This window comes from Phocoena phocoena, chromosome 19, assembly GCF_963924675.1.
Source record: "Phocoena phocoena chromosome 19, mPhoPho1.1, whole genome shotgun sequence".
Taxonomy (NCBI): domain Eukaryota; kingdom Metazoa; phylum Chordata; class Mammalia; order Artiodactyla; family Phocoenidae; genus Phocoena; species Phocoena phocoena.
In genome coordinates this window covers 6,504,055-6,516,249 of record NC_089237.1, presented here as the reverse complement: position 1 = coordinate 6,516,249, position 12,195 = coordinate 6,504,055, and the positions used below count along the sequence as shown (strand labels likewise).

Below are 12,195 nucleotides of genomic sequence, written 5' to 3'. Positions count from 1 at the left end.
ACATGGGCCCTGAGCGAGATGGAGGCAGTGGTGGGATGACAGCTGGGGGAAGCATCCCTCCCCCACCTTCTTCTCTCCCCATCACCAGGTCAAGTCCAGGGCATTCTCAAACTCAAAGGCAAGTGGTCCCTATAGGAGTGTTGGAAACTGGGTATCTGGGGAGAATAGAATGCCTACCTGCCCTAAGTCACAGTTAAACACAGTCAAGGGAGGCAGAGGTCAGTGTGGAGAGGACCCGAGGGTCGGAGGGGCAGAGGGGGTTGTAGATTGAGGCTGTCCTTGTAGTGTAGCCAGCCGTCAAACCATATCAGCCTGATATCTTTAAACATCTGAGGTCTCCAAATCTCTCTCTCTCTCTCTTTTTTTTTCTGAATTTCAAGCTTAGCAAACCATCCCCTGATTATAATGTGGCTTGGCGTCTAGGACAATACCTCAGTTTTGATGAACACAAGCCTGCCTGGAGATATGGTTCCACTCTTTTTTTTGCTTTATTTTGCATTTTTTGGCTTCTATTTTTAATGCTTTTTGAGATGGCTCCACCCTTGACTGAGTGAACAAAACTCATCTCTGATCCTGCAGAGTTGGGGACACCATAAAGGGATGACAATCTGTGAGCCCCTTGGAGAAACCCTTTGCCCTCTCCTGACTCTACCTCTTTGCATTTCCAGCTTGCTGGGGTTTGAATCTGGGCTCTGCCACTTATTAGCTGGGTGACCTTAGGTAAGTTTCTTAACGTCTATGTGCCTCAGTCTACTCATCTGTAAAATGAGATTAAAATAGGGTTGTTGGGACTTCCCTGGTGGCTCCGTGGTTAAGAACCCACCTGCCAATGCAGGGGACACAGGTTCGATCCCTGGTCCGGGAAGATCCCACATGCCGCGGAGCAACTAAGCCCGTGCGCCACAACTACTGAGCCCGTGTGCCACAACTACTGAAGCCCGTGTGCCTAGAGCCCGTGCTCTGCAACAAAAGAAGCCACCGTGACGAGAAGCCCATGCACTGCAACGAAGAGTAGCCCCTGCTCGCCGCAACTAGAGAAAGCCACGCACAGCACAGCAACGAAGACCCAACGCAGACAAAAATAAATAAATACATTCATTAAAAAAAAAATAGGGTTGTTGTAGGACTGAAGGATATAAAGTGCTGGGCACGGTGCCTGGCACATACGTGCTATGTAAGGCTCTGCTGTTATTGTTTGAATTCCCATAACGCCTACCTGCTGTGAACCTCGAGCAAGTAACTATTTTTTTTTCCATCTGGCTTTCATTTCCTTATTTATAACATGGAATTAATAATAACAGCTACTGGAAAAAGCATGGGGTAAGAGTAAAGTGTCATAGCATTTGCATTATAGTTTTTTGTAAACTATAATGCTCCACAAATGAACCATTTGTCTTTATTTTTATCATTTATTATTAACAATTGTTAGTCTTACTGGGCCCCTCTAGACTATAGTGTAGACGATTTTAATACTTAGTTCATAGCCTAATGAAACCTGGGAAGGGGACCAGAGAAGAGGGAAGAATCTGGGCACGGAGAAGGTTTGGCACTGCTCCCACAGAGGGAGGGGGGTCCTGAGGAGCTGGATGGGGTCTCTGCCTCTTCTGTGCTGAGCCCGTACCAGCAGCTTCATTCCCTCGCAGAGGTTAAGTGGCTTCTCCATGTGAAGTTGGGAGGGGCTGGAAGAAGTAGTTGCCAATTCCTGACTGTCCCCTGGGGGTATCACTCTGATAGAGGGCAGAGCCGCTTTTTAAAAAGCACAGTTGCCAGCAGAGATGTGGATGCAAAACTCAAATGGCAGAGGGAGGAAGAAAAGGGAAAGTTCTTGCTTTGCCTTTAAAAGGCTCGTAACAACCAAAGAAGAGACAAAGAATAAGAACGCCTCATCACTGGCCCTGCCTATAGCTTGTGAGAGGAGTGTGTGTGTGCTGTTGGCAGCAGTGGGCAGAGGACTAGAAAGCAAAAGGAAATAGGAGCTTAAACACAACTTGGTTCAAGACACCTGAAAGCATACCACCTATGGCATTTACATAAGCACAAATTATTAAAAATACACCCTTATGTTGATGGGTAAAAACTGTCCGCTAATACGCAGAAATGCAAACAAGAAGGGAGGGAGCAGACTTTGGCATCAAGGTCAGGGAAGTAAGAGTCATTTGCTGGGGAATTTTGAGTTCTGCTTGTTTCAACAGTTCTATTATTTTCACTGCACTGCTTAGGACCTTGCTAACTTTGTGAGCAGCGTGAGGTCGGGGAGGCTTTGATGGGTGCAATCAGGGGTTAAGATTCACAGATCTGTTGTCTGCTGCTGTGTTGGAGTTCTCTCATTTGTCCCCAGAAAACCTCCTCTGCTTGGCAGATGGGAGGATGGTCCAGGGCTGTTCCGTCTGGGGAGGTACATTGCCTGAGCTCTGCTAGGTAGCAAAGGAGCTGTGATCTCCATTCTCACTTGGAATCTCCAAGGATTGTTTCTCTTGCCTGAGAGAGGAGGATAGAAACAAGGAGCATGCCGGGATAAACTTAGAGCCACTTCAAACGTCCATTTCCACAATTCCCTAACCTGATGCTCACCTCTGGCTGTTTACTTCCAGCAAAGCTGGATTTCCTGCCCTGAAGATGAAGGAAGGCGTAGCCCTTTCCCAGAACACCTCACAAGGGAAACATTAGCATAGCAACACTAGTGAGTTTCAGAAGTTTCTTCACAAAGGGTCCCAGGAGCTCTAAATTAGAGGGAAGAGTGCTTGGAGAGGGAAGCCTGAGAGTTTGGAAAATGCCTTTGAGACATTGGACAGAGTCACGGTCATTTCCTGCTAAGGTTATGCAGGAGAACCAGCCGGCATCACTCCCCATGCTAGCTGGCTGGCTGGGATCTGGGCGGGACTGATGAATTAGCCAAAGGAGTCCCAGATGGTCAGAGATTGTTAATGATGTAACATACACATTTGTTTATCCGAAAGTCTCCAGAGCAGGCAAGAGAGGAAAACAAGCAAATGGAAATATTCTACAGGGAGTGGAGCAGCTAACCTTTCTTGGCTTTCTTGTTTGTTCCCGAGCTGAAGATAGAAATCTGGCAAGAATTGGATCTAGTCTTCTCACACTTTCCTTTTATATATTTCTTTCTTTTAAAAAAAAATTAAAAACTTTTTTAAAAAAAAAATAAAATTTCTTATTTATTTATTTATTTTTGGCTGCATTGGGTCTTTGTTGCTGCGCGTGGGCTTTCTCTAGTTGCGGCGAGCGGGGGCTACTCTTTGTTGCAGTACACGGGCTTCTTGTGGTGGCTTCTCTTGTTGCGGAGCATGGTCTCTAGGTCCGCAGGCTTCAGTAGTTGTGGCTCATGGGCTCTAGAGCACAGGCTCAGCAGCTGTGGCTCACTGGCCCAGCCGCTCCGCGGCATGTGGGATCTTCCCGGACCGGGGCACGAACCCGTGTCCCCTGCATCGGCAGGTGGATTCTTAACCACTGTGCCACCAGGGAAACCCTGTATATTTTTTTCTTTTGCTTCTTCCTCCTGCATCTCCTCCTCCTCGCCTCCTCTTCTTCTTCTTTTCTCTCTCTTTTTCCTTTTTTAGAAAATAAACCACTTTATTGAGGTATTATGGTATTGAAGTATTGATGAACTCACTTTGAGACTAAAATCTCTTCACCTACAGGGCATGGATTTTCTGTGGAATCGGATTCTTTGACCACAAATTTGTGTTTCATTAACATTGTTTTTAAAAAAATATTTATTTAATTATTTGGCCGCGCTGGGTCTTAGTTGTGGCACGTAGGATCTTCCATCTTCCTTGCAACATGAGGGATCTTTTAGTTGTGGCATGCGAACTCTTAGTTGCAGCATGTGGGATCTAGTTCCTTGACCAGGGATCGAACCCAGGCTCCCTGCATCGGGAGCGCAGAGTCTTAGCACCTGGACCACCAGGGAAGTCCCTCATCAACATTGTTTAATGGAAGAAAAGTGCTCTTGAGGGATAAAGAATGGTAGAGGGAGATAGAATAGCTGGTATGGCCTCTTGCTGGTTGATTTGTCCTTCTGTGGTAAAATCTCCTGGCAAGGAATAACAATACCATTGAACCCAGACCCTTCTCTAGGATCAGTGGGTGACAGCCTTGTGGGAGGGAGGCTGGCTGGTGTATGGAACTTTGCCTTTTTTAGATATTAAGTCTCAAGCAGAGGCCATGAGAGAGAGGCCTCAAATTGGGGTCAGAAGTGACCATTTCTTTCTGAGTTATCTCACTGTATCTTCTTGTACCTTTATCAGGGCCCATCTGAGACTCTATACAGTATTATAGCAATTTGTGTGCATGTTTTTTTTTTTTTGCGGTACGCGGGCCCTCTCCCATCGCGGAACACAGGCTCCAGACACGCAGGCTCAGCGGCCATGGCTCACGGGCCCAGCCGCTCCGCGGCATGTGGGATCTTCCCGGACCGGGGCACGAACTCGTGTCCCCTGCATCGGCAGGCAGACTCTCAACCACTGCGCCACCAGGGAAGCCCTGTGTGCATGTTTTACAGGTCATGAGCTTACTGAAGGTGGGAACTACTTTTTTGGGGTGTGCGTGTGCGTGCGTGTGTGTGTGTGTGTGTGTGTGTGTTCTTTATAACGCTCAGCATAGTTTCTTATCCTTTGAAAATGCTCAGTACATGTTTGCTGAATGACTAGATGAGGCACGTGGACTATTGAAAGAGGTAGACATACAAGATGAGCCGTAGAAGAGGGACATGAAACACAAGCACAAGAGAGGTGGGCGAGGAGTGGAGGTGACCTGCTTACCTTTTCCACTCACCTAGAAGAGGTGTTGGAGCAGAGTTAGAGGACATGGGAATCCTTGTAGGACAGAGAACTTTCATCCTTATCTCTCTAATGATTCCATTTTTTTTCCAGTGAGGCCCAAGCCCTGGATGAATGGATGGACCATCCACGCCTTTATGCCCCCTGGTTGCTGGTTTTTCTGAGTTTTGATAGAAGAGACTGACTTTAACTTAGTAATTATTTGCTCCTCTTGGAACAAGATTAGCCTGAGGGTGTTCATCACAGCACTGGGGAGGATGAGTTAGGAAGTGAGCTCCTTTTTTTTTTTTTTTTTTTTTTTGCGGGGTGGGGGCCTGCACCACGTGGCCTGCGGGATCTTAGTTCCCTGACCAGGGATTGCACCTGTGTCTCCTGCAGTGAAAGCGCCAAGTCTTAACCACTGGACCGCCAGGGAAGTCCAGGAAGTGAGCTACTGAACTCACTTTGTCCTGATTCACTAGCATCTGGGGCAAAAGCTGCCCCCATTCTGTACTTCATTTGCTCAGAATTCACAGTCAGGGCCTGACACAGCAAGAACCCACCACGGAGTGTTTCTGAGCCCCTAACTCACATCATTGCCTTCGATGGCTCATGAGATTGTACTGGCAGCGAAAGAGGGCTGGGAGTACTCTAAGGGAAAGAGCAGCAAGCTTGTTCACATGTTTTAAATTATTTAGTTGCATCAAATATTCAGATTGGTGAGAACATCAGCGACTCTATTTAAAAACTCCAAGCATGTCATGGATGGACTCAGTGTTTCCAGACAGTTCCCAGCTTCCAGCCCACACTCAGAGGATATTCTAAGAGTTACTCAGGCTCATTTGGGTCAGCCTCCACCTCTCCGGATGAGCTAAAGTGCAAGTGTCTTCCAAGGTTGATGATACTTGGTGTGTGTTTTCCAGATAAGTGAATTTTTTCATTGCACCCCATATCTCACCTCCCAGAGAAAAGAGCTATTCAACGTAGGAACTCAGGGTTGCAAGTTCACACAGTCATGATTTTTGTGTAGGTGGGTGTGTGAGCTTAATCCCATGGGATCGTGCCTGTGAAATATGTGTGTGTTTCTGCATATGAAGTTGCTGCTCTTCTCACAAAGCTTCATTATTTTGGGTGAGACCCAATGTGACACCTATTGAAGTTGTGCTGGAGCTCAAGATGTGTGTCCTAATAACAACCATTTATTGAATGTTTCCTATACACCCAAGAAAGAAAGAAAGAAAGAAAGAAATTACATTATGTTATCTAACATTTTCACTCAAAAAACCCCAATAAGCCAGGTATTACTATTCCTATTTTATAGATAAGAAAAGAAAGGCTCACAGATGCCATTCAAAGTCACATCAAGGTCTGATTCCAAGCCTGGGGTTTCTTTCCATCATACAGCAATACCTCTTTTCTGGCAGGTTTCTAAGACGATCCTACATAAAATCTGATAGCCCTGTCAAAACATTAAACAACACTTCCTCCTCTATAAAGGTGACCTCTGGGGAGGAGAATAGGAAGTGTGTGTGGAAGGGGGTATGTGGGGTGTGGTTTCTGGGAAGCTGGTAAGGGTCTACCTTTATTTTAATAGCGGTTACACAGAGCGGCTCTCTTTGTGATAACCCATCAGGTTATACCCCATCAGGGTATACACATATGATTTGGGCTTTTCTTGTGTTTGTTATACTTCAATAAAATGTTTAATTAAAAAATCCTTCCTAGCAACTAATGTTGGAGGGGAGCCCTACCTCCCATGGTCAATATGTTCTAATTAATCACCAGGATTCCCTGGACTCTATTACACAGCACATTTAAAAATAATACAAATATGTCCAGAACTTCTGCTGCCGGTGTCCTTGCCCTCACGGTGAGCCACGGCCACCCCCCGCCTCTGCAGAAGACCCTCCAACGTTAGCAGGTTTACTCGATATATATGGAAGGAAGGAGAAGGACATGCCTGCCATTTTATGGATTAAGAAGAATGCCTGGAGTTATGCCAGGAAAATCATCATTTCTTACTCTGTCAACTGGAGATCTTTTATAGTTTTGGGAAAATTAGTAAGATTATTGATCTATCATTAATTCAAATCTGAGTTTCAATTAATTTAATCAGACTATCAGATGGAAATCTAGGTAACTTGAGGCTTTGATTCAGTGGGAAGATAAAAGAAAGAAGGAAAACAAGGAATAAGGCATCAGACTCTGTGGGGACCAATATTATATGCTGGTTGTATCACACTGCCATTTTAATTTTAAGACTTTTTAAAATTTGGATATTCACAAATAATGCGATGTAATTAGCTTTATCAAGTGAAATGTATACAGTAAGCATTATAATGTATACATGACCCATGAGGAATGTTTGACCTTAAGACTAATGTCCCCTCCAGGGGCTTCCCTGGTGGCAGAGTGGTTGAGAATCTGTTTGCCAATTCAGGGGACACGGGTTCGAGCTCTGGTCCGGGAAGATCCCACGTGCCGTGGAGCATCTGGGGCCGTGCGCCACAACTACTGAGCCTGTGCTCTAGAGCCCATGAGCCACAGCTACTGAAGCCCGCCCGCCACGACTACTGAAGCCCGCGCACCTAGAGCACGTGCTCCACAACAAGAGAAGCCACCACAATGAGAAGCCCACGCACCGCAGCAAAGAGTAGCCCCCGCTCGCCACAACTAGAGAAAGCCTGCGTGCAGCGACGAAGACCCAACACAGCCAAAAATAAATAAACAAAATAAATTAATTAAAAAAATACAAATATGTTGATACCTTGCCCCTTTACAAAAAGGTTTCTAAGCGTATCATAATAAAAAGTCATGTACAAAAATAAAATAATATTAGGACGAGGTGACCAGTATTATAGGAAAAGGAAAATTGCTCCACATATATGTTACTTTGTTGAGCATCACAGAAGGTTTAAGGCCAGCTTCTGCTCTCGGGATGCTTACAACCAAGCTGAAGATATCGAGTATTTACTAGTGGTGAGTAGACACCTGTCTTCAAATATACTGGGACTCGTAGGAAAAGGCTCTCTTCCAATTTGGTAATCAATAAACCCAAAGGAAGTGAAAGTTCTCATGGGCTACATCCTGCATTTCATGCGTGGGTAATTGAGGTGGGAAAGACCACACTTGATCAATAATTTAAAATCTTTGACCACCAAATCTTAAAGCTTTTAAAATGAATATTTATATCTTTATAAGATGGTTTAAACTTGAAGAGACCCATGTATCTAGTCACCAGGATGCTTTTGTAATTGATTTGTAATTATGTTCCCTTTTGTTTGCATGCCTTTTCTACTGAGGCTAGATTCACCACCTCAAAGAACACAGATCTTATTCTAGTTTACTTCAAACTGTAGTGGTTTTTAAACTTCCTGACTGGGGAAGTTACACACTTTTCTCCTTCTCTATACCCTAGGGGCTTAGGGACCTGGAGGGAGAAGTCACTGGGCTCTTCAAATCTATAGCCCACTTCCCTTAGTAGTTGGTTTTCTGCAATTTGTGTCAGAAATAGCCAGTGTGGCACACGGCTGTGTTTCTGAAACTTTAATGTGCGTATTTATTTTCCAGGGATCGTGTTAAAACACAGATTCAGATTCAGCAGGTCTGGGGTGGAGCTTGAGATTTCACATTTCTAACAAGCTGTGAGGTAATGCCAATGCTGCTGGTCTATGGACCAAACTTGTAGAAGGAAAGGAATATTAGGCTTTGAATCATAATCCCTGGCCTTGTTTTCTTGAACAAGTCACTTTGCCTCTCCGGATTTGAGTTTCCTCAAATGTCAACTGTATAATAGGGGACCAAAGTGGATGAGATGACCTCGAAGCTTACGTTCATGGAATTTTCAGAGGGATACTTTGATTTTAAAACATCTCCACTTATAGGACCATGTACAGCCTTTCAGGGGACCAATAGATAAACCGGTATTAGCAAAGTGGGAAATATAAGGGCTGAATGAGGAGGGCAGAGAAAGGGATGAGGTACAATAACGACTTCTTATGGCAAATATAAGGTTCTGATGCTTCAGGGTGATGGGTGTTGGATCCATAAGTGTTGCCTAGAGAGGAGCTGCTACTTTTCCCCAACAATCACTTCAAGAGGACGTTTTTGATAATTTAGCTATAATCTAGTTATGTTACTGGTAACTTAGTTGTCTAAAAAAACTTGAATGAGGGAAGCGAGGGATGAGCTTGAGCGATGAAATAAGCAAACACTTTCAGGAGGTTATGAGTGAGTCATGGCTGGAGGGCAGCTTTCTGGAGGCACAAGGGAATCTGGGTTGAAAACAACAGTTTATTCCTGCTACAGATCATTTCTATGTTTAATGTCAGCCACGTTGGCCAGGAATTCAGATATTTGATCGTAGCTACCAGACTTACCGGGTCCGGAGCTTGTGAGGTAAGGGTGGGAGGACAAATGTAGCCTCCCACAAGGGTTAACGGAGGGCAAAGGTGCTCGAGGTTCACAGGGCTGAGAGGCAGGAAGAGTGAGTGAGAAAGGGACACAGGTGATTTAAATGCATGAGCCAAGCTCCTGATCTTCTGAACCACTGGGGGCGGCCCCTCCCCCACGTTCAAGCATCTGTTTTGAGCAGCAAACAGGATCACGCAGAAAGCGTTCTCTAGGCTCACAGATACAGGCTAGTTTCTCTTTAAGTTCCAAAGCAAAGCGAGGGGAACGGAGAGAACTGGTGACGGCGCCCTCTCCCAGGATTGAGATGGGGGCGGGGGACTAGAGATCCTTACCTTATACAGGACGTGCTCATGGAAGTCAGGGGCAGCTCCCCCCTGGTAGGAGTCGAGTCTCTGCAGATCCATGCCTGGCTTGGAGCCCGCTGCTCCCCACTCTCCCAGAGCTCTGCAGTCAGTGCTCCCAGAAGCTCTGTCCGGGCTCTGCGGGGTGCAGCCGGCTCGGGTCTAAGCCCCGCGGACCGGGCCGCATCCGGTTCAGCACTGGACAGCTCCCGCAGCCGCTGCGGCGCGGTACCCTGAGAGCAGGCGGCTGCTGCCCTCGGCAACCGCGGCGTTTCAGCACCAGGAACAGCGATACAGTCCCTGCGCGCCTGGGACCAGAGTTCTGTCCTAGTCCCCTGTCTCGTGACTCCAGGATGCTGGGAGGGACGCAAGATTTCAGTCTAGCCGGTGACCCGTGCGTATCTCATTCAGCTACCGGATTCCGGAGCCTCAGCGACCCAGCTGCGTTCTCAGGGTATTGCGGTCCCGGGAGCTCACCGTCCCTGATTCTTAGTGACCGAGCATGCCCGTCACACCACGCCGCTCAACTCTCCTCCCGCGGTTGCAGAGGCAAAGCCCTGCGGCGCTGGAGCCCCTTCTCTTTTGGTCTCTGGACAGTTCCCTCCAGTATGTATGATATGAGGTCGACAGATGATCACCCAGAGGGGTCCCTGACGTTTCTGAAATATTTTTCAAAATCTTGCTTAACTGCATTTTCCTAGAGGGAGGGTCCAGAGCTTAAATTACACTCTCTAGGATGCATATACCCCCCCAAAGTTAAGAACAATTGTCTTGGGAAAGGCAGAAGTGTTGTTTGGTTAAGAGCACAGACTCCAGAGTTCAAATCATGGCTCTGAAAATTATAAGTTGTGTAACCTTGGGCAAGTTACTTAACCTCCCCTAAGTGTCCACAAAATGGAAATAATAAGAGTACCTCCACCATGGTGTTGTTCTGAGGATTTAATGAGTTTATTTATGTAAAGAGCCTAGTACGGTGCCTGACGTATATTAGGAACTCAAAAAAATGTTAGCCGTTGTGCTCTCTGGGCAAGGGGATGGGAGCTCTGTCTACCTCCCCTAAACACCAGGAGAGTCCTGCTGCTGGGACCACCAATTTGCAGAGTTGTGTTACCACCAGGAAAGGTGAGCATGAAGATGACCACCATGGGAACTGGGAGCTGAGACTGTGGTCTCAGAGGTTTTCCTAATAGGATGACCTTGGCATTCAGCAGGCAGCTACCTCATTAGACACAAGTCCTATCACCACTGGCCTCTAGAGTCAATATTAATATGGAGGGAAAGGGCCAGGCCTAAGTTTAAAAGGGTGCATTTACTTCTGGGCTTCAATTCCTTTTCTGGCTGGGTCACTTTAACCAAATCACTTAAGTTCTGTGGGATCGCTAACATTTTCTCATCTGTAAAATAGGTAGAGCTATGTGTACCTACCTCATTGGGTTTTTGTGAGGAGTAAAGAAGACAATTATGTGAACATCTTACTTTCTTTTTAAACTGTAAAATAACTTTCACTTACCAGGTGTTAGTATTACTGGAAACTCTATACTATAGATACTCAATAAGTATTAGTTAAATGAACAAAGCCAGGGAAACTGTGTTTGTATGTATGAGGTTCTCAGTAGTCCTGTGGTTGGGGTTCTTAACCTGAGGTGAACAGATGGACTTGAGGTGAACGGTGAAACATTGTTTGATGGAACAATGTTATGAAAAGTTTTGCTTATGTGGATTTTTATGGAGAGAAGTCTCATAGATTTCGTTATGTTTTCAAAGTTGTCTATTCAAAAAAAATTTAAGGGTCAACAGCTTAAAAGAAACTCTCATCATAACTTTTCCCTGAGCTTCCTCACCATCCATGACTACTGTAGTTAAGAAGGTTCCAGAAGCCAACAGCTGCTTAGCCCTGAACTTTACATTCCTGGGAAGGGTCACCACTTCTTGGGGTCTGGTTCTGAGTGCTGAAGGTTCATAAACATGATTTCATCTGTTTGCTCAAGGCTTATGAAGAGCACATAATGGAGGATCTGAACTGATCTGGAGTTGATGATGGAAGACTTCCCTGAGAAATGATGTTTAAGCTGAGATCTAGAGGAAGAGTGGGCATCTGTCAGGTGAAGGAAGTGGTGGTGTGTCTCTAGGCACATTGATCAGCATGTGAAAAAACTTCACGGTGGTCAGGAGCTGAAAAAACAAAAGCCGGTCTGGCTGGAGTCCAGAAAAGGAGGGGAGAAAAATGATGGGAGACAAGTCTAGAGAGGTAAGGACCGTATCTGTGGGCCAGGTTTTGGACTTTATTCTAAGCAATTCAAACCATGGAAGGACTTTAAATAGGGAAGTGACGTGGTCAGATTTGAGCTTTAAAGATACTACTCTGGCTATTGTGTAGAGAATGGATTAAGAGTCAAGAATAAATGTGCTCATTTTTTTATATTGATTTTAAAATCTCTTTATATATTAAGGACATTAATCTTTTTTTTTTTTTTTTTTTTTTTTTTTTTTTTTGCTGTACTTAGGCCTCTCACTGCTGCGGCCTCTCCCGTTGCGGAGCACAGGCTCCGGACGCGCAGGCTCAGCGGCCATGGCTCACGGGCCCAGCCGCTCCACGGCATGCGGGATCCTCCCGTACCGGGGCACGAACCCGTGTCCCCTGCATCGGCAGGCGGACTCTCAACCACTGC

At 45.8% G+C, this 12,195-nt stretch overlaps 1 protein-coding gene across 1 annotated transcript in view; it reads right to left on the bottom strand.

The window, feature by feature from the left end:
- RAB37 (RAB37, member RAS oncogene family) overlaps positions 1-9,589 on the bottom strand; it is a 70,780-nt gene extending 61,191 nt beyond the window's left edge. The window contains exon 1 of the mRNA XM_065896613.1: positions 9,518-9,589. Coding sequence (XP_065752685.1) covers positions 9,518-9,589 — 72 coding nt within the window. The remainder of the gene's footprint in view (positions 1-9,517) is intronic.
- Between the last annotated feature and the right edge of the window lie 2,606 nt (positions 9,590-12,195).